General features: G+C 54.2%; 1 protein-coding gene across 5 annotated transcripts in view; it reads left to right on the top strand.

Moving 5' to 3' along the window:
• The window catches only part of GLI2 (GLI family zinc finger 2), a 259,507-nt gene that overhangs the window by 227,206 nt on the left and 10,489 nt on the right, over positions 1–21,812 (top strand). For all 5 annotated transcript variants that reach the window (XM_023259244.2, XM_045033636.1, XM_045033635.1 and 2 more), the window contains 5 exons: positions 6,950–7,151; positions 8,723–8,936; positions 10,169–10,291; positions 13,982–14,116; positions 17,676–17,825. In XM_023259244.2, coding sequence (XP_023115012.2) covers positions 6,950–7,151; positions 8,723–8,936; positions 10,169–10,291; positions 13,982–14,116; positions 17,676–17,825 — 824 coding nt within the window. The remainder of the gene's footprint in view (positions 1–6,949; positions 7,152–8,722; positions 8,937–10,168; positions 10,292–13,981; positions 14,117–17,675; positions 17,826–21,812) is intronic.

Below are 21,812 nucleotides of genomic sequence, written 5' to 3'. Positions count from 1 at the left end.
TCTGCTCGCGCTCCCTCCCTCCCACCGGCGGGGCTGTAACTGGCTGCTGCTTCTCCGTTGACAAACTGGGGGGTTCCCCAGGTCCGGGAGCATGGCGGCCAAGGAGCAGGCCTCTGTGTTTGCAGAGTGACTGAGTGAGTGAGTGGTGGTCACCAAAAAACCTAGGATAGAAAGATGCAAACTAATTGGGGAACTACCCGGGGTCAAGCAGCTGTCGGCTCTTTGCAGGGAGCTGGGGAGGTGGCCGGCAACACGGCAGCTTTGTTCTCAGGGGCGCTCAGCATTTGGCAGCATCTGGGGCTGAGCAGGAGCAAGGGAGGTGAGCTCATCAGTGGGCGTGAGAGCGCTGCGCTCACGTTGGACTCATCACACCCACCCACCACCCTTTCTCCACCTCTCCTCCCGGGAACGTGATTGTCTTCAGGGTATAGAGGGAAGTTTCCATCCCGGACCTGGGCAGGCATATCAGTTTCTCACCCCAGATCTGCTGAGGCTGGGGGTGAGGCTTGGCAGGGGGTGGGGGGGTGGGGGGGCGCGGTTCTGAACCCTAAAGGATTTCAGGAACAGATGACTCTTTTCCTTTGGTCCCAATCCCTTACGATCCAAGGAAATTAAGAGTAGGCCGACACAATATCCTGTATCTGTCATTACTTAATACGGTTCTTTTTTTTTTTTTTTTTTCAAGCCAGTTTGAACTACAACCAGAACATTTGCTTCTGCTTCTAAAAATGTTTTAGGCATTTCTGGGGCGCCTGGGTGGCTCAGTCGGTTAAGCGTCCGACTTCAGCTCAGGTCATGATCTCACGGCCTGTGAGTTCGAGCCTGCTTCAGATTCTGTGTCTCCTGCTCTCTGACCTTCCCCTGCTCACGCTCTGTCTCTTTTTCTCAAAAACAAACATCAAAAAATTTTTTTAATGTTTTAGCCATTTCTGTTCAGCTCTGATGCCCCAGTGGATGTGTTGTTCACATGCATCTATTAGACCCCAGTGCGCACAGCTCAGGTCAGCCTCTGGAGTATCCCCAGCCTCTCCCTTCCTATAAACTGGGGAGCAGGGAAAACCCACCAGCTCCTGCTGGTCCCAGCTGCATGGGTGTGGGGAGAGACCCTCCCAGGAAGCTTTAGTCCACCCAGTGAAGTGTAGACCTTCTTTTTGCTCAGACTGTCACAGAATTGTGCAGGCTCAGCACCCACCTGTGGAAGGGTCCTGAGACTCTCCGAGAATACATGTATTCATGTTAGAAAGCCTCCTATAACCATGACCATGGCAGGTAAGCTCTGTGCAGGTGCAGGGGGCCTCATGACTTTGTGGGAAGTTCAGGAAACTGAGCCTTCTCTCTCTCTCTCTCTCTCTCTCTCTCTCTCATTCATTCTGGGGGTGTTTCTTAAGCACCTCCTATGTGCCAGGAATACACAATGGTGCATAGCATGCCAAGTCGTGCCCTCGTGGTGCTTGATAAGTTCCACAGGTGGCTCTGTGTAATAATCCTTGCATTTTTCACACATTCACCTTTTGGGGTTAAATAAATAGACCTTAGAATAGAACCTTGTATTTTTTCTCATATGGGAAACCAGATATGCTCTGAGGGAGACGTCCGTGTCCTTGCCTCCGTCAAGCCCAAAATAACCTCATCTGGGTTGAGCGTGCGTCGAGGAGATCCCCACGGTGGTGTGGGGCAGGCAGGAAGGCAGAGGGGGCCTCTGCCGGGGCTCTCGCAGCAGCGAAAATCCAAGCCCTGCCCTGCTCCCGGGTCCCAGGACCAGGCTGCAGGCTGGACAAAGGGCATCTCCCGCGTCCCTCCCTGGCCAGGGGCCTCTCAGCCTCCTGGTGGTCGATGGAGGCCCGTTGCCTCTTGTTCTTAAAGGAGGCTGATTTATAGCAGGAAGAGTGGAAAGTGATACTGCGCTGGGAGGTAATAGATCAGCGGTCAGGGAGTCCAAGGCTATCGCTCTGCCTACTGGTTCTCCGGAGGGCGGGGAATTCACCGGTTGTCACCGGGGCCTTAAAATGGAATGTTCTTGTTTTATGCTGTTGAATATTGGTGATTGCGAGGCAGTGTGGGAGCCGCCACAACCCACCCCTCCTCCCACCACACTGAGAAGATTGAAATGTTTCCGATTGAAATGTTGTCTGTTTACAGCCCATATTTCCTCCGAGCTGTATATTTTATTGTCATATTGACACTAATTTGACTGGGATGTCACCTCCGTTCTGACGCCCGTTCTTTATGCTGCCTGCGGGTCCAAGGGGGTTTTCAGAGACCAATTACATTGATCACACCACAGAGAGGCAGGAGGAGCCGCTGGAGGGACTGCCGGAGGCCCCAGTCGGGCCGGGAGTCCGTGCCCAGCCTGCAGACAGGAGGGAGACTGAGGCAGAGGAGAGCAGGCCACAGGTTCCCCGAGGGGCAGGACTGCTGTGTGCAGACCCGGGCTAGGTGGTGTATGTGGGTCACCTGGTGAACCGGCACAGACACGAAGTCACTTTACAGGCGAGGAAGCCGAGGCCCTGAGCCTGAGCCCTAAATTTGTCTACATCACAGAACTAGGAAATGGTGCCGGCCAGTCTCAACCCCAAGCCTCTGGGCTCCAAAGCCTAGGTGTTTTCAATCCCCCCATAAGAGAGGGTGAGGGGGCTGCAGACGGCTAAGTGTGGGGCAGGTTGAGGTCCTCCAGTTGGGTTTCCTTAGAGCATTTCCTCAGTGAGTCCAGAAGGTATGTGGGCGGGGCTGGGCTGTGCAGGGATGCTCCCTAACCGGTGAGGACCCAGGGCCCACGAGCCAGGCCACGAGGCTGTGTCCTGCCACCGCCAGGGGAGGCATGTCCCAGTCCCACGCTCAGGACAGCATCTGGCACAGAAAGGCCTCCTGGGAGGTGGTGCTGGGACACAGCTCTCTCCACTGCTGGTGCCCCGCCTGCCCCGCCCACGTCCTGGGGAGCCAGCCCCTGCTTCCTCCTGCCGCCCTCATTCCAGGTTCCTGGGTCCTTGGGACACCCCCCCCCCCAGAGCTTGGGTGACATGCTGGTCACAAGCCCATAGCAACCCAGAGGTGGATACTGTTGGCCCATCTTCCAGGTGAGGAAGCAGCTCAGGGAGGTTCAGAGCCTCACCCAAAGTCACCCAGATCAGAGCAGTCAAGCAGGGTCAGAACATGGTCTGCCTGCACCCGGGGCCCGTTCTCAAACCTCCTGCCCTTCCCGGCTGCCCCCAGGGAAAGCAGCGATGTCCCCAAGCACTCTGGAGTTACCTAGTAATCCCAGGAGCCCTGCCCAGTGCTCTGGGCACCATTTTCTTCTCTCACCTGGACAGTGAGCTTCACAGGAGGGCAGGGCCGAGGGTCCCCCCCTTGCTTGCAATCCCCGAAAGCGTCCAGCCCGATGCCTGCCATACCGTCACCACGACAAGGCTCTGATGGGTGAATGAACTAACACACGAATGAGCAAAAGAAAGACGTAGTGGCTGAAACAGGATCCAGATGCAAGCGGCAGCAGGAGTGGGTAACATGGGGCGTCTGCCCGGGTGAGGGCCGGCTGGTGTCCGGTCCCCCCCGGCGGCTGACAGAAATCGGCGCAGGCTCATCCACAGATGAATGGACGCAACAGCTCTGCCAGTCCCCGGTCATAAATCACAGGAGAAGCCACAGGAAATGAGTGCCAGGATTTTCTTTCTATTTAGTAATTTATCAAGGGAAGAGGCACATTAATAAACATATTTCCCTCGAGGGGTGGGAATAACAGAGATGAATATCACTGTCAGATTTGCCCTGTTTCCTCTTGTTAGGGGCACGTGAGAGGGTGGGAATCCAAATATTAGCAGCAAAGTCTTTTTTTAGAACATGCATTAGAAGGATGAGTGTATTTCTTAGTCTACAGGATGTTGGATTGTCCCTCCCACCTCGTGTCTCTCCATTTGCCACTCGGTTCGTAAGTGACAGGGCTCTTTGGGAGGATTCACGTTTGCATCTTTGATTTTCCTTGGAAGTGAGGACCGACGGGGAGTGAACTCAGTAAATAAGAACAAAGAAGCCTAGAGGAGCCCAGATGAATGGACAGATGAGTGAATGCTGTAGTGACAGACGTACTGCTGTGTGGCCCAACTGTGTTTTCTAGACTTGCTGTCCCTCACTCCAGTATTAGCTTTACGCTCATCCTGCCCATCAAAGCCGTCCTCCTCCCCCCTGAAGAAGCGATGTTAATTCTCAGTTTCGTTTTAGAAGGTCTGCTGGGCTTTCAGCACTTCGGTGGTTTGCTGGTGTCCTCGAGATTACTCTGCAAGCCAAGCTGTACTGCCCCCATTGTACAGATGGGCAAAGAGAGGCTCAGGAGGCTGAGTGATGTGCTCCAAGACAAGCACTAAGTGTTGGGTTTGGTGTGGCCCAGCTGTGTGTTCCCACATGGTGTGTATGTGCATCTGACCGCCCCAGCCCCCACCTCCAAGCACATCCTTCCCCGCAAGGTGTGTCTTCTCTCTACCCTGGGCGGAGGCGGTGTGCTGAGTGCTTTGGTGGCCAACTGCCTGACTTCCAAGTCTACTTCTGCACTTCCCCTGGCTGCATGGCCTCTGTCATTCGTAAAATGACAGTAGTAATACTTCCTTCCTTCTAGGGCAGTTGACGCTATTGAATACTTTAAAGATTAAACAACTTAATACCTTGGAGTGCTCAGAACAGTACCCAGCACCTTCAAGGCAGTGCATAAATATTGACTTGCCCTGGCTGTGATTCTGCTGTCCCTCACCTGTGCCCACGGCTCAACATTTGCCATCTTCCACGCGGGCTCACCACCGAATGGATGCATATGTGTATGTGTATGCATATAACGGTGGGGGGAAAGGACCCAAGTCCCTGATGCATAAAGGTGGGAGGGGCAGAAGCAATCAGATAACCACACCGGTGCATGCGGACTTGACAACGTGACCCCCCCCCCGTTTGGGATGGGGGTAACTTCCCAATCAGAGGATGTCAGGGTGCTCTCCCTGGGAGAGTGATAACCCGTGGAGGTCTGAGCACAGAGAGGAAGGAAGAGCACTTCAGGCAGAGGAATGGGCATGTGCAAAGGCCCTGTGCCGGAAGACAGGTGACAGGAGTAGGGAGCTGGGAGGTGGCTGGAGCAGAGCCTGGAAGGTGGGCAGGATGAAGCTGGAGAGGTGGGCAGGGGGCACCCACAGGGCCTCCAAGCAAAAGCCACCCTGAGCATTTGGGCTTTTTTCCTAATAGTACTGGGAGCTTTGGAAAGGTTAAGGCAGGGGGGCACAGGGACATGATTCAATTTACACATTAAAAAGCTCTCTCGGGCTGCAGTGAGGAATGTGGATGGGACAGCAATTAGCTAAGGGCCCTGGGATGACCCAGGCTAGCAGTGGGCTGGGGGGAATAGGAGGAGGGGGAGAGGAAGGGAACCTGCAGGGGGCTTTGAGGCCAGACTCAGTCATGAAGGAGGTAACAATGGAAAGGCATCAGGCCAACTCCCGTCAGAGGCTGTTCCCAGTGGCCCAGGAGGAAAGGGGCTTCCCGGGTTTGCCAGTCAAGGGCGAGGGGTCAGAGGAGCGCCGGGCATGGGTGCCCCAGGGCCCAGCAGGGGACCTGGGGGCATGAGGTCATGGGCAGGGGCTCTGCTGAGGCTTCTGCAGTTGGTAGCTGGGGGGCTCTATGCACTCACACAGGCCAAATAGGCCCCGAACCTTCTCAGGGGCTGGCCGGCACTTGGGATGGGGGCTCAGAGATCCCCAGGCCGTCACCCCTGCCCTTAGTGCCCCCACAGCTGCGGGAACAAGGCACCAACACACCAACCCGGCAGCCAGGGCAACCTGCCGCCTCCCTGGAGGAGGAGCACCTGTGGGGTCTAAGCAGCTCTGAGCAGACAGAAGGGAAGAAGGCGGGCATCATGAGCCCAGGAACGGCCGAGCACAGGCATGGAGGCAGGCTGCGTGTAGCAGAGGTGTGCACCAATGGCCTCTGGAGCTGTCTACAGGCAATCCCTCCAGCCCAAAGGGAACCTGGAGGCCCCCGAAGGGGCACAGAAAGAGGTGTCAGTGCCGATATCCAGAAATGCAGGGGCATGGCAAAGCGTTTAGGTGCCCCTGCTGTGTAATGTACTCCTCACCACAGCCCCAGGGGTCAGATCCAGGAGACCCTTGCACAGAGAGGAACCCAGAGCTCAGGGAGGGTCTGGAAAGGGCAGACACAGAGCATGTGGGAGTTGCCCGGCGACACTGGCAGGTCATTTATTCTAGACCATTGTTTGTCCAGAGGAGAGAGCCAGAACCCTGACTGGGGAGCGGGGGCGCAGTCTGGAGCCAGGCGGGAGAGTGTGACCCCAGGGTCAAGGAGCACCCCCTCTGGTTCAGGCTGTCTTCCTTCCCGCAGTTCCTTACCGGTGAGGGATGAGAGCTTATGCGAGGGGCCGTCAGAGAGAGCGGTGGGGTGGTGGCTGGGGTGCGTGCCTGTGCATGAAGAGTGTTTAAGGTGACAGGTTCTCGAAGCCTCGGGCAACTCCGGAAGCCAGGGTAGTGGCTGCCCTTGGGGTGGGTCTGGAAGGACGCTGGCCGTGCCTGTTTCTCGACCTCGCGCTAGCTTCACAGGTGGGTTCAACTCGTGGCCACCAAGCTCTTCAACACTTAGCTGCTACGCCTTAAGCGTTGCTGAATCCAGCCCCGCTCCCTGCAAAACTAATAGTAAAGGCACTAACTTATGTGCAGCGAACATATTCTCTCCCCAAGCGTCTGACCTGTGTTTCTCACACCCCCACCACGTCATGCATGGATCCATCCCATTCTATAGATAAGCAGACTGAGTTGGAGAGAGGCCAGGGCCCTTGCCCAAGAGCCCCCAGCTGTGGTTCTCATTACACCGTCCTCAAAGGCTCTTCCCGATGTCCCCCCCCCACCAGTCCCCCTTCCCCAATTCTACCCCCTACAAGCACAGTGATGCCTGGGGTTGGCTGTCCCCACAGTGTCGCGCTTCTCCAGCCCACGGGTGACCCCCCGCCTGAGCCGCAAGCGGGCGCTGTCCATCTCCCCGCTGTCAGACGCCAGCCTGGATCTGCAGCGGATGATCCGGACGTCACCCAACTCGCTGGTGGCCTACATCAACAACTCCCGCAGCAGCTCGGCGGCCAGCGGCTCCTACGGCCACCTGTCAGCAGGCACCCTCAGGTGAGCCCAGCCGGCATGCGGGCAGCCGAGCCCCAGAAGGTGGGCTGGGGGCCACGTGGGGGAGGGCCCATGCTTTTGACCCGTGGAGAAAGACAGGACACATTGCATTTGTGAGTCGGTGTGCTTGCAACCGCTCCCTGAATTCCACACCGACCACGATGATGCCGCAACGTGCCAACATTCGAGTACATCTTCCTGTGTCCGCTCATCCCCCAAACCCACTCTCTGATGTGAAAAGTATGTTTACTGGGCCTGGCACAAAAGAGTCAACCGTAAAACCCAAGGTTTTATGGCAGCCACAGCCATTGGTGGTGCAGGTTGTGACGCCGACTTGGGCCATGCCAGGTCTCCGAGCAGGCAGCCAGCTTCCCGATGTGGTCACAGCATGGCACACCCAGACCTCACTGACACCATTCGCCCTTGTCCCCACCCCGCCCCCACTCCACCGTGCAGCCCATGGCTGTTCCAAGGACTCAGACCCAACCACCTTGACTCAACTCATTTCCTCCCTGCAACCCTCTTCAGGGAGGCCAGGAGGTGTGAGGAATGTCTGGAGAGCCTGGCCCTGGGACGTGCAGAGATCGAAGTGGTGACAAGGATGTTGGCTGTCTTTTTTTACAAAACAAATTACTCCGAACCTGAGCTGTTTAAAGCAACAACGAGCATTTACCATCTCGAACTGTTTCTTGGGGTCAAGAAAATGAGACGGGCTTGGCGCTGGGTCTCACGAGCCTGCGCTGAAGGTGTCGGCCAGGGCTGTAAGGCACCTGAAGACTTGCCTTTATTTCACGTTACGGGAGTCTCTCTATAAGGCTGCTTGAGCTTCCTCACGGCATGGCGGCTGGCTCCCCCACCCCCACCCCGAGTGACTGATGCAGGAGAGAGCAAGGAGGAAGCCACATGTCTTTTTCTTTTTAAGTTATGTACTTATTTTGAGAGATAGAGAGAGAGAGAGAATCTCAAGCCCCAATGAGGGGCTCCATACCATGAACCTTGAGATCATGACCTGAGCCGAGATCGAGAGTTGGATGTTCAACTGACCGAGCCACCCAAGCCACATGTCTTATATGGCTTAGCCTTGGAGGTCCGCATTATTTCCGCAGTATCGTGTTCTGGAGAGAGGGCTCATATGCAGATGGCATAAAAGAACCTAGACGTGCAGCAGAAGTGGAAGAAGAGAGGGGGTGATGCGAGCTGCAGGGCCCAGGGCACGTGTCCTGGACAAGCGGGCATCAGAAGCGGCCTCAGGGCCCCGTGGGGCTCAGATGGTTGGGGATGCCTCTCAGGCGTCAGAGAGGTGAAGGGCTGGGGTGTAGGCCTGAGATGGCGCCTGGCCCCTCCCTGGGGTGAAGGCTGGGTCGTGGGGCGGGGCCTGCAGGCGAGCACAGCCCGTGAGGCCTGAGATGGCAGACAGTGGTGGCTCTTGAGCCAGGTAAAGCCATGCTGACCGCAAGATAAGCAACACGCCCCTCCCGATCCCTGGCAGGGTCCTCTCTGCGCAGGAAGTCTTGACCAAACAGCCTCCGCCCTCCCCCAACTCTGTTCCATGACTTGCCTCCTCTCCTTTGCAGCCCAGCCTTCACCTTCCCCCACCCCATCAACCCGGTGGCCTACCAGCAGATCCTGAGCCAGCAGAGGGGCCTGGGCTCAGCCTTCGGACACACCCCGCCCTTGATCCAGCCCTCGCCCACCTTCCTGGCCCAGCAGCCCATGGCCCTCGCCTCCATCAATGCCACGCCCACCCAGCTCAGCGGCAGCGCCACCTGTCTGAGCGACGCCACCCAGGTAGGTGGGTCCCCGGGTTCCCGGGGCCCCACGAGAGCTGATCATTGCCGTCTCATGCCGGGAACCTGTGGAAGGACTCCCCGCTCGGGTCTGGCTGGTGGGATGCCTTCTGGCAATAGGCCACGGGATCAGAAGGGCCGGATGCTGGATCAGGAGACCTGGGTGGGGTCCTGACACCCTCACTTTCGCTGACAAGTGCCTGGCCTATAAATTCTGTGGTCGCCTATCCTATCAATGTAATGAGTAGACAGAGCAACCCTAGAATTCAGGCTCTGGCAGACAGAGTACAATGTACTCGGTACTTAGAGCCTAGGTTGACCAAAGGCCATCTTATTTGAGCTCCCCAGCAGGCCTTCGATGTGGCAGGGCGTGCTGGTACAGTGCCAGGCACACAGTAAGCGCCATTATTTTTTGCTGAATGAAGCCCCATTTTGCACATGAGGAAATGGCTTTAGAGGCAGTATCGGGGCGTGGAAGGACACAGTTGTGGACTCCGCCAGACTGCGTTTTGGAACCCGACTCTTTGGAAGCTCTTTCAGCCTGGGCTAACGCATGCGCGGAGCGGGGCCTGCCGCCTAATCGGGTCGTTGTGCGCCTACCTGAGCTTGGGGGCGCAGAGCCCCGTGGGGACCCGGATCGTGGCTAACGTTCACGATGACAGTTCTCGAGGTCGCGCCACCTCCCAGGCCAGCCACCTGGCAGGGCGGAGCCCAGAGGTGAGCATGTGCTGGGACGAAGGCAAGACCCCACCCTGTCTGGAGCAGCCCCTCTTCCAGGACGCCCTCCCTCTCCACCCCAGGGCTCCAGGTGTCCACCTGGCACCTCCCCCCAGACAGTAGCTATCAGCTCTTGTGACCAGGCTCTTGTTTCCTGCTCCCCGGGCTGGCCCGGCCCTGTTCTCCTGCTCTCATGCTTCAAGACCCCCTGCTCCAGAGGGCTGAGAAGCTGAGGCTGGTGAAACAGGAGTGAAGTGTCCCACATTTCGCAAAGAGAGGGTTTCTTTTCCATTCCCAGGGAGGTGGGGGGGGGAGGAGTTGGAAAGCCGAGCTCTGGGCTCTCTCGTGCTGTGCCCCCCAGCCAGAGGACCAAGTCGGGAGACCTGGCTTCTGAAACTTCAAACAGAAGTGCTGGCCCATCCTACGTGGGGAGGATCCCTGAGGTAAAGCCCAAACAGAACTCGGGGTGTCCCCGTCCTGCCCCTGTATGACGGACTCCCCTGCTCCCTCCCTCAGAACAAGCAGAACAGCGAATCGGCTGTGAGCAGCACCGTGAACCCCATCGTAATTCATAAGCGCAGCAAGGTCAAGACAGAGGCAGAGGGCCTGCGGCCAGCCTCCCCGCTGACCCTGACGCAGGTAACCTACTGGCTATCCTGGCCGTCCTCCAGCTGGGTGAGCGGACCTGGGACCTTGGCCCTGGTGGTGAATGGATGAACGGACAGCTGCCTGCATGAATGAGTGAACCAGAGAGGGCGGGGACACCGTGAGCTCAGGGAGGACCAGAGCTGTGTGCCCAGCACCCTGCACGTTACATGCTCATCAAACACATTCTGCATGAAAGAGTGGATGGATGGATGGATGGATAATGGAGGGAGGATGGAGAGATGGATGGATGGATGGATGGATGGATGAATGATGGAGGGAGGATGGAGAGATGGATGGATAGATGGATGGATGGATGGATGAGTGGATGGATGGATGGACGGATGGATAGATGGATGGATGGATAGACGGACGGACGGATGGATGGATGGATGAGTGGATGGATGGATGGATGAGTGGATAGATGGATGGATGAGTGGATAGATGGATGGATGAGTGGATGGACGGACGGATGGATGGATGGATGGATGGATGGATGGAGGATGGAGAGATGGATGGATAGATGGATGGATGGATGAGTGGATGGATGGATGGACGGATGGATAGATGGATGGATGGATGGACGGACGGACGGACGGATGGATGGATGGATGGATGGATGGATGAATGAGTGGATGGATGGATGGATGGATGGATGGATGGATGGATGGATGGACAGACGGATGGATGGATAGGCGGACGGATGGATGGATGGATGGATGGATGAGTGGTTGGATGGATGGATGGATGAGTGGGTAGATGGATGGATGAGTGGATGGATGGATGGATGGGTAGATGGATGGAAGGATAGACAGACGGATGGATGGATGGATGGATGGATGGATGGATGGATGGATGGATGTCTGGGGCTGCAGCCATCCCCACCCCAGCCCCTCACACAAGCCCCAGTCACACTCAGTCACTCCTGTCCCCTGAATGGCTGTGGCCCCTGTCCAGTTGCTCCCCGTCCCTAGAACTCCACCCCCCACCTCACCCCTTTCACTGACACTTCCACCTTTTCTGACTCTCCTGGCTAGTAGGACTCGCATGTGCCCAGACACCCATCCTAGCTCCTAGCTCATGTCGCCTGTAGCCTGCACTGCGCTGAAAGCTTTGGAGAGGCTGCACTTGGGAGACGAGGCTGATTCGGCCCCACGTCAGTAGGGTTTGCACGGGGCCTGATGCAAAGTCACTATGAAGTAGGAATTTCTAATGACTCGATGTACATCTGAGGGAGCGAGAAGCACGGTACAGAGGGGAGGCGAGGAAAATGATTGTTGGCAGGAAGGTGAGGGAGGGAGCAAATCAGAGCCCAGGTCTGTTGTGGGACTGAAACCCCTGTGCCAGTCCCTTTGGAGATCCTGCCACTTACTCAGATGCTCCGAGATGGCAGGCTGATGGTCCCAGTTCTTGCAGCAAAGGCCTGTCATGGAAAGGAAGGGCTTGGTGTGAGTGCTGACCCCGCGGGCGAGCCTCCCGCCCCCCCCCCCCCCAGGCCTCTGACAGTGGCATGGTCTCCATCTGTTACTACAGCATCACCAGCTTTGACACCAAGGATGCAGGGGACCTCCTGTCCCCCGTCTTCCCTACATCTGTCAGACCATCCTTTATCAAACCTGTAAACCATCGGGCATGCTCTGGGCACTTAATTTTTATGAAATATTGGGTCCTGTTATTGTCAGGCAAACAGAGGAGTTGGTGACAAATTCTTCTCCCCTCGCTGACGCCAAAGCATCTCCGCATGATGCATGGTTTCCACGAGGTCGGCCATCATCGGGGGCCGTTGAAATTGATGAGGACGGCACATATCCAGGGGAGATAAACATGCTGGAACTGTGAGGACAGACGCGGAGCCCTGGGGAGCCCCTGCCCCGCCCCTCCAACCCAGAAAGGCAGCACAGGGCCCTCCTTCCCACCTGGCCTGGCTCCTCCAATGTGTCCGAGGAAGGAAAGCTGTTTATCACAAGAGGTTGTCACTATGTCACTCAGGGTCCTGATTCAGTGACCTGTCTCATTTGCAAGGTGGATGGGCGTGCTTCCCCTTGGCAGGCATGCGGCATAATGAATCCCCGCTCTGCTTAAGCCCTCAAAACCGTGGGCTAGGATGATGCCCAGCCCCATCTGGAGGCCCCGAGCGCACCCCCTGCCCCCGCGCCGTCTTCCGCTCACATGTCCACCTGGCAGCTCCTTCAAATCTTCTTTCAAATAAGCGGGACGTACAGAAATAATAAGCCTGTTTGCAGTTTTTCTGACGGTGCAGAGCAGGGGTAGGGGGCCACAGCCCCACCGACCCCCCCATTGCTAAAGGTTCAGGGCAGGGGCGCACCTGCACTTCCTTTTAATGTGGACCCAGCGCTGCCCGTGAGCTTAGGATGCTGCACATCATCGTTTGCCTTTTCAGGGCAAGTGCGTTCACTGGAAGGTACTCTGAGAAGCAACCGGAAGCTTTGCAGCTCCAGTGGAAAGTCGGTCAGGGGCGTGAGTCTGCCGCCAGCCCGGGGAGCCACGAGGCAGATTTCCCCACTCGCAGAAATGGACTCAGCATCAGTAATGAGGCTCACGAGCGAGCCACAGCCTCCGCTTCGTGGTCTCTAGAGCCCATAGGGGTTGGGGCTTCTGACTGTGGGGGAGGTCAGCCCCCTTAATCTGGGCTATAAATGTTTCCCCCAGAGGCTCTTGGGAAAAACAGAATAGTCCTGCATTCCATCGTTCTAACATCTGCCGCTTTGCCTGGCTTTGCTGTGAGCCTGCCCCAGCCAGCCAGTGCGGTATCGGGGAATCCTTGACATCCTGTGGCTTTTGTCCCAGCCTGGCACGTCTGTGCCTCCCCCTTCGCTCCCACTCCCAGCCTTTCCTTTGCCCCTGTGTCCCCTGCTTTTCTTTTGCCACCTTGAACAGGGCACACGTGGGCCCTGTCCTGATGAGGAGACGCCAGTGCAGATGGGGGCTGTCACTCACTGAGTGCCCTGCAGAGAGCAAGGTGGCCTCTCCCCGAACCCATTTTCCTGGCGGTGATGCAAGAACACAGATGCCCACGTCTTAGGACTGTGGCAGGGAGGACAGGATGGGCACTGGGAGACCATGCCAGTAACCCTGGGCACGAATCGGGGTGTGCTCTGTGTCCTGGAAGGAGGGGACAGTGTGAGAGTGAGTCGTCTGAAGGGCCAGGCCAGATGCGTGTTGGCTGTTCTCTTGCCTCCAGGCGGGAGCAGACCCCGTGCAGACTATAAATGAAAACGCCCCCACCGCGATCGCATGCGGGTCCACCCTGGCTCTCCCGGAGGAAACCAAACCACATAAGCGAAAGTCACTGCCCTCCTTTCTCCTGTTCTCCTCGCCAAGTCGGTTGACCCAGGATGTGATGGGACACTTTGGTGATGACAAGCCAGCATTGGAGAGGAAGGAGGGGCCCCAGGACAGCTGTGCCACAGGAGAAGGATGGGTGGGAGCTAGCTGAGGAAAGTGGCTGAGAAAGTGGCTGAGCACATACATGTACGTATGCACGCGTGTGTGTGTACAAGTGCATGCATGTGTGCTCATGTGTGCGTGCATGTGCATGTGTGCGTCTCCACACCCATACCAGCTCAGGGTCCTTGGCATAGACCGCCCAGGGCCAGTAGTGACCTTCCGTGGGGGCCCGGTGGCTGAACGTGGCTCACGTGGGTTGCTCTGCTCCTCCCCCAGGAGCAGCTGGCTGACCTCAAGGAAGACCTGGACAGGGACGACTGTAAGCAAGAGGCCGAAGTGATCATCTATGAGACCAACTGCCACTGGGAAGACTGCACCAAGGAGTACGACACCCAGGAGCAGCTGGTGCACGTGAGCCTCTAAGCCCCAGCAGCCCGCCCAGCGGACAGAACTTCAGGCCCTCTGCGGGGGAGAAGGGGCTGGGGGAGGTGGCTCTAGGAGATGCCGGGGCCACGTCCTCTGCAAGTGGGAGACCTAATTATTTATCTGGGCCGTGCCTGCTTCTAAAAGGGGGCCTACAAACACATACATAGTATAAGAGATTAAAACAAAAGTAAGTAAATGAGAAAATTAAGGAGAAAGGAACAATAAATGAAGCCAGGTGTGGAATGGATTTTTTAAAAAAAAAGCTATGTGCTCTGAGCTATAATTCACATAAATATCTTTTTTTTCCCCTGAGCTTCCTAGCAGCCAGTGCAAAGAGGGAAATAAGATTAGTTAAACCAGCGAGCATCTATAAACACAGACCCTGAAACCTGAAAGAAGGTCCTCCCATGGAGGAAGGAATTAGTAATTTCCTCTTGGAGACCATTCACAGAGACCCAATGTACACAAGAACAGATGGGGTGTTGATACCATTATCAAGAGGGGGCTGCTTAGAAATACCTGGTACTGTCTGCTCAGGACACCAGAGAGGCCATGGGACCTGGGTGCCCCCTCATGTCATGTCCCTTGGTCCCCACTCTAAACTGTTTTACAGCAGCATCCATATGATGGCAGTCGAGAGGTAACTTGTGAGGTTTGGAGAGCAGAGGCTGGCTGCACCACACCTCGCCGAGTGGTTCCAAACAAGTGACTTAACCTCCATGAGCCCCAGTTTTTTTCCTCCCGTAATGGGGGTGAAGCCTACCCAACAAAGTTGTGAAGGTTAAGTGTGATACCCACATAAGCACTTAGCAGATGGCATTTCATGCATGGTAGCTAGCCTCCCGCCCCCTCCTCCCTGTTCCCCACAGCAGCCCTGAGCGGGTGTCTCTCCTCTCCATCCAGAAGAGAGCTTAATTTCAAGAATCACCCTCCCAACACTGCTCCCCCCCCGAACCCACACACTCCTTGGTGAATGAGAGTCTGTACCGATGAGCCCCACACCAGCCTGCCGGTCAGTTTGCTGGATGGGGTCGATTCACACTGCTCACATCCTGAAGCCATCCCAAAGGGGTTTGCTTCTCCGCAGCTCTGTGGGCTCCGCATTTAGGACACTGCCCTCTCCCTCTGCTTCCTCCTGTCATGCCAGTTGCTTTCAAATACCCAGGGTTTCTTTTCTTTGGGGTGCCCTCCCCACCCCCAAAGTGTGAGGACACAGGAGATCAGAATTTCCCGGCAAACCTGTCGTGGCTGACATAGCACCTGTGAAATGGGGCTGCCCTAAGCCCTTCTGGAACTCGAACATAATTTTTCAACCTGTTCCACGTCTTTGGGTAAACCATTCCGAGATGGAGAAGGGGCCACTGGGGCTGTGAGTTGTAAGACAGAGGAGATTAGATGAAAGAGAGAGAGGACTGCATGTGGGACCACGAGGGGCCGGGTGGGGCGGCAGTGGGGGTAGGCAGAGGGGGAACAGAGATGCAGACATAAGAGGTGTGCACAGTGGTGAGCAAGCCAGCCCCCAAGAGCAGAAAGGGAGTTCCTCAGATACAGGCAGTCGGAGGAAGCAGGGCTTCAGCTGCAGCCTTCTGCCTGTGCCCAGGACTGTCCCTGTGGGCAGAGGTGATCACCTCCGCCTGGCCCTGGAAAGAGAAGCCCCCTATGAAAAGAGAGCCAGCCCCTCTGCCGGCTGTGACTCTCTCTCCGCTCCCTGGGAAGATGGATGGTGGCAGGCACACGGGCGAGCTGGAGCCCCCAGTCGATTATTAACAATTTGTTGCTAAGTAAACCAATAAGAAAAAAATGAAAGGCATTGTCAGGAAGCATTTTTATCATTTGAGAGGCTTTAAAAATGGAAAGTGAGGCTAATATGATAAGATTTCCCTGGAAGTTCAAAGCGCTGTAGATTTTACTTGTTCCAACATGGGCATTTGTATGCATGATGGTCGGGCCTGTTTCTCGGGGGCGTGTGGGCCCGGCGCTTTTCTGTCTTCTCCGGGTCAGGTGCTGCCAGGGCCCGCATGCTCAGTTCTCGGACAGCCCCAGAGGTTGCAAAGACCTGCAGCAGCACGGTCCGGCAGAAAGACGCTGCCGACCACAAATGTCCACCACGCACATAATTTTATGTGAACCTGGGAGCACACTGTTTAAAAAGAGTAGAAGGAAACAGGTGAAGTTCATTTGAATAATATATTTTACTTAACCCAATATATCTGAAAGATTATCATTTTGATGTGTCATCAATATAAACGAAAATTAGTGGGATATTTTATTTACATCCTTATTATTATTTTTTTATTCTCCATCTTTGAAACAGCCCATCTCCGGTGGGACCAGCCACATTTGAAGGGCTCAAGAGCCATAGGTGGCTAATGGCTGCTGCATTGGAGGTTGTGGTGTGTGGGAGGCAGTGACGGCTGGAAGACGAGCCAAGAAAAGAGAGGGGAAAGGCACTGGGGCTAGAGAGAACAGGTCCCCGAGATCTGAGTGTCTCACCCTCCCCGTCCCCCTTGGGGGAAGCAAGCCCAGCCCTATCCACACACAGACAGGACATGACCTTGATGGGGGGGGGGGGTGCAAGGAGGCTCCCCAGTGGCCTTTAGAGAAAAGCCCTAGAGCAAGAGGAAGCACGCAAGGTCCAGTACACTTTTTCAGACTACTGTGTGAATGACTTATACCACCTTTTTTCACTCCCCAAGATAAATAAGCCACCTCAAAGATTAAGGACATAAAAGTCTGGAGGCCCCACACATATCCACACATCCTAAGCCGAGAGGCAATAATACCCCTGCTCCAGTGAGTCCTGCAGCCTTCAGTTAAATAATCAAAGCAAACCACTAAAATCCAAAGGGTCAACTCAGGGCAGCTTGCTGGCTCCGCCTACCCTGGGATGCAGGGCTCCCCCTTTCCATACCTCCAGATCAGTCGTGCTGTCCGTGCATTTTGTCCCAGGGGCAGCATCACACAGTGCCCAGAGCCCACCGTCAGGGTCCCCATCGAGCTCCACCCACCCTTGCTGCCTGGGCCCTTCAGAGGCCACAGAACCATCTGGGCCTTGGCCAAAAGGGGCAGAGCCATCATCTCACAGGTTACTGTCAAAGACAGAGGTGAGGATGCATTGATGTTTCCATTGGAATAAAAAAGCGTATTTAAAAATTCCTGGGACAATAGGAGCAAGCTTGGGAGAAGCATCTCGTGCACCAACCACAGTGCACGACTGCCTCACTACAGTTATTTAGTGCCTACTGTTTGCAGCTCAGGAGCATCATCATAACCACCGGAGCCTAGAGCCCAGCCTGGGGTGAGCGGGATGACTTTGCCCGTCATAGGTGGTCACTTTGAGGACAGAGAATTGGGAAATGCAGCGAGACCAGGAGATCACCCAGTGGATCTTGGGTTGATGGCAGCTAATGAGAACTCCTGAGGAGGCGTGGCCTGGCGCCTAGGGGGTGGTCTTGCTGGGTGGGGCATCTGCACCTTGTAGGTGGGGTCCGCAGGGGTGGGTGGCTGGGCTCACCCCCCCCTCCCTATGGGCTTGCTCCCGCAGCACATCAACAACGAGCACATCCATGGGGAGAAGAAGGAGTTCGTGTGCCGCTGGCAGGCCTGCACGAGGGAGCAGAAGCCCTTCAAGGCCCAGTACATGCTGGTGGTGCACATGCGCCGGCACACGGGCGAGAAGCCCCACAAGTGCACGGTGAGTGGCCCCTCCTCCCTGCCGCGTCTCGCGCGTGATGGGGCTGGGTTGGACATGGCTGACCACAGGTGTACTTGGGTTGAACAGGCCACGGGCAGCATCACGGGGACCCAGCCTTCCAGCATGTTGTCTGTCCTGTGCGCTCCTGCCCTGCGCCTTCCGGCGGGCTGGGGTTCTTGAGGCTCCGCCCCTGTGTGCCATCCCAGATCTCTGATTTACCCCCTGGGTGTGTGCCTCTCGGCCACCGCAGTGGGGGGATGTGCCGGTGTTCCCTGTGTCCGTGTGACCCTGGGCCCCAGGGTACGGCTGCACCCCCACAGTTCACGCGGCTGGCAGACCCCAGACACAGGAGCCCCCTTAGCAGCACCCTGGGGTCTGCCCCCCCCCACCCCCATCCCCCATCCCTGCACAGAGAAAAGTTTCACTGGTGGTTTCACAGCTTGAGCAAAATCACTTTGGGTGAATTTCTTTTTTTTTTTTTTTTTTTAATTTCTTTTAAGTGAACAAAATGAACACAAAGACCTTTTAGACAGTTTCCCTTATGGAGTGAACAGAATTTGTGACTATGATTGGTGAGACCTTTTTTTACCACACACAGTTGCTCCCTCTTTAAAAGAGCCAGTGGGGGACGCCTGGGGGGCTCAGTCGGTTAAGCCTCTGACTTTGGCTCAGGTCATGATCTCCCAGTTCGTGAGTTCGACCCCCTTGTGGGACTCAGTGCTGACAGCTCAGAGCCTGGAGCCTGCTTGGGATTCTGTGTCTCTCGCTCTCTCTGCCTCTCTATCTCTCTCTCCCAAAGCTAAACATTAAAGAACATGTTTTAAATAAATAAAAAATAAAAGGGCCATTGGTCCAGTGATGTACTGATGTGGTTGCAACTGAAGCCTCTGGGAACTCCTCTCCGTGAATCACCGTATTTCATAATTCTGAGATAGACATTTAACATTATATTAATATAATATCATATATTTTAATATCCCTGAAATCAGGCTGTCTTAAAATAGGTGGTAGCCAGGATTCAATGAAATATGCTATCTTTGTTGCTAACTACTTTTTTTAATTGGGATAAAAATTCACATGCCATAAAGTTCACCCTTTTAAAAAAATAATACAATTCAGGGGCGCCTGGGTGGTTCACTAGGTTCAGTGTCCGACTTTGGCTCAGGTCATGATCTTGCACGGTCCATGGGTTTGAACCCCACATCGGGCTCTGTGCTGACAGCTCAGAGCCTGAAGCCTGCTTTGGATTCTGTGTCTCCCTCTCTCTGCCCCGCCCCCACTCACGCTCTGTCTCTGTCTCTCTATCTCTCAAAAATAAATAAACATTAAAAAAATAAATAAAGGGGCACCTGGGTGGCTCGGTCGGTTAAGCGTCTGACTTCGGCTCAGGTCATGATCTCGCGGTCCGTGAGTTTGAGCCCCGCGTCGGGCTCTGGGCTGATGGCTCAGAGCCTGGAGCCCGTTTCAGATTCTGCGTCTCCCTCTCTCTCTGCCCCTCCCCTGTTCATGCTCTGTCTCTCTCCGTCTCAAAAATAAATAAACGTTAAAAAAAATTTTTTAAATAAATAAATAAATGAATAAATAAATAAATAAAATATATATATATACAATTCAGTGATTTTTAGTATGTTCACAAAGTTGTACAGCCATCACCACTAGCTGATTTCAGAACATCGTCATCACCCCCAAAAAGAAACCCCATGCCTGTTTGCAGTCACTCCCCATTCTCTTCCCCACCCCTCCCCCATTCCCTGACAACCACTAATCTACTTCCCCATCTCTGTGAATTGCCTGTTCCAGACAGTTCATAAAAATGGAATCATACAATGGGTAGTGTCAGCATGTTTTCAAGATTCATCCATGTTGTAGCCTCATTCTTTTTTTTTTTTTTAGCTTATTTATTTATTTTGAGAGAGAGCGCGGGGGAGGGGCAGAGAGAGAGGGAAAGAGACAGAATTCCAAGCAGGCTCCACACCGGCAGCGCGGAGCCCAGTGTGGGGCTAGAACCCAAGAAGCGTGAGATCGTGACCTGAGCCCAAACCAAGAGTTGAAAGCTTAACGGAGTGAGCCACCCAGGCGCCCCAATACCTCATTCCTTTTATGGCTAAACGACAGTCCATTGTATGGATAGATCCTAGTATTTTGATCCATTCATCAGTTGATGGATATTTGCAGTGTTTTCACTTTTCGGCTGTTAGCACAAGTACAACTATGAACGTTAGTGTACATGTTTTTGTGCGGACCTGTGTTTTTAATTCTCTTGTGTATGTACCTAGAGTACCAGCCAGACCCATTTCCAAAAAGGCTGCGCTGTTTTACATTCCCACCAGCAAAATGTGAAGGTGCTGATTTCTTCACGTCGTTCCCAACACTTGCTAACCTGTCTTTTAATGACAGTCATCTTGGCGGATGTGAAAGGGCATCTCACTGTGGTTTTGATTAGCATTTCCTTAATGATTGATGATGTTGAGCGTCTCTTCATGTGCTTAGTGATCATTTGTATACCATCTCTGGAGAAATGTCTGCTCACGTATTTTGCCCATTTTCAGGCTGGTTTATTTGTCTCTACTGTTGAGTTGCAGTAGTTCTAAACCCTCATCAGATATAGGATTTGTCAGCATTGTCTCCCCCTGGGGGTTTTTCTTTTCATTTTCTTGATCGTTTCCTTTGAAGCACCAAAGTTTTTAATTTTGATGAAGTCCACTTTTTTAACTGCTTGAGCTTTTGGTGTCATATCAAAGAAACCATTGCCTAATCCAAGGGCACAAAGATTTACCCCTATGTTTTCTTCTGTGAGTTTTATTGTTTATAAATGCATAGTCTTATTTATAGAAATCTGTATATAGTTTTATAGGGAACCTCTACCCTTGAGGTCTTTAATGTATTTTGAGTCTGGGTATATGGTATGAGGTAGGGGTCCAACTTCATTCTTTTTGCACGTGGCTGTCCAGTTGTCCTGATCTCGTTTGTTGAAGACACTCTTCCTTCCCCATTGAATGGCCCTTTGTCTAAAATCACCTGATGCTAATATAGGAGTTTATTTCTAAACTCTCCTTTCTTCTATTACGTTGATCCCTCCGTCTGCCCTTATGATGGTAATGCAGTGAATTTTGACATTGGGAAGTGTCAATCCTCCAGATTTGTCCTCCTTTTGCAAAATTATTTTTGCTCTTCCCGGCCCTCTGCGGCAAGTTGTTTTCGTAACATGCTAGGTGGTAGCACGCCATAGCCCTGTGGTACGAGCTGTGAGTTGTAGAAACAGATCAAAGGCATTTGGAGCCCAATGTACTCAGTCAGACTGGTCAGGAATAAAGGCAAGGATGTGAAGCGTGTGACAGTTCCTGCTGGGGTTTCCGTGTCATGCTGAGGGCAGTTTTCATAGGCACAGTAGATGCTATTGCAGTATCTTGGGAATAGGTGCAGAGCCCCCCACGATGATCCGTCCCTCCTTCCTTCCTTTTCAAAAATGTTTTTTGGTGGGTGTTGTATGGAAACCAATTTGACAATAAACTTCATATATTGAAAAAAAAATGTTTCTTGGGGCGCCTGGGTGGTTCAGTCGGTTGAGCGTCCGACTTCGGAAGCTCAGGTCATGATCTCGCGGTTCGTGAGTTCGAGCCCCACGTCGGGCTCTGTGCTGACACCTCAGAACCTGGAGCCTGCTTCCGATTCTGTGTGTCTCTCTCTCTGCCTCTTCCCTGCTCATGCTCTGTCGCTCTCTGTCTCTCAAAGTTGAATAAACGGGTACAAAAAAAAAATTCTTTTAATGTTTCTTGAGTGCCGAAAATGGATTTTTTCATAGACACTAAATACTAGGAACACAAAAATGAACAAGCTCTAGATGATACCTGCTCTCTTCCAGCTTGCATCCTGGTGGGAAGGCCAGATAATAAAATGGTGAAGATAATTATAAATTGTGTAGGCAGTATAAAGGGAAAACGGCAGTGTTACGATTAAGAATATCAGAGAAATGCTCTCAGAGGAAAT

The sequence above is a fragment of the Felis catus genome, chromosome C1 (assembly GCF_018350175.1).
Source record: "Felis catus isolate Fca126 chromosome C1, F.catus_Fca126_mat1.0, whole genome shotgun sequence".
NCBI lineage: Eukaryota > Metazoa > Chordata > Mammalia > Carnivora > Felidae > Felis > Felis catus.
This window is presented reverse-complemented; position numbering and strand designations above follow the sequence as displayed.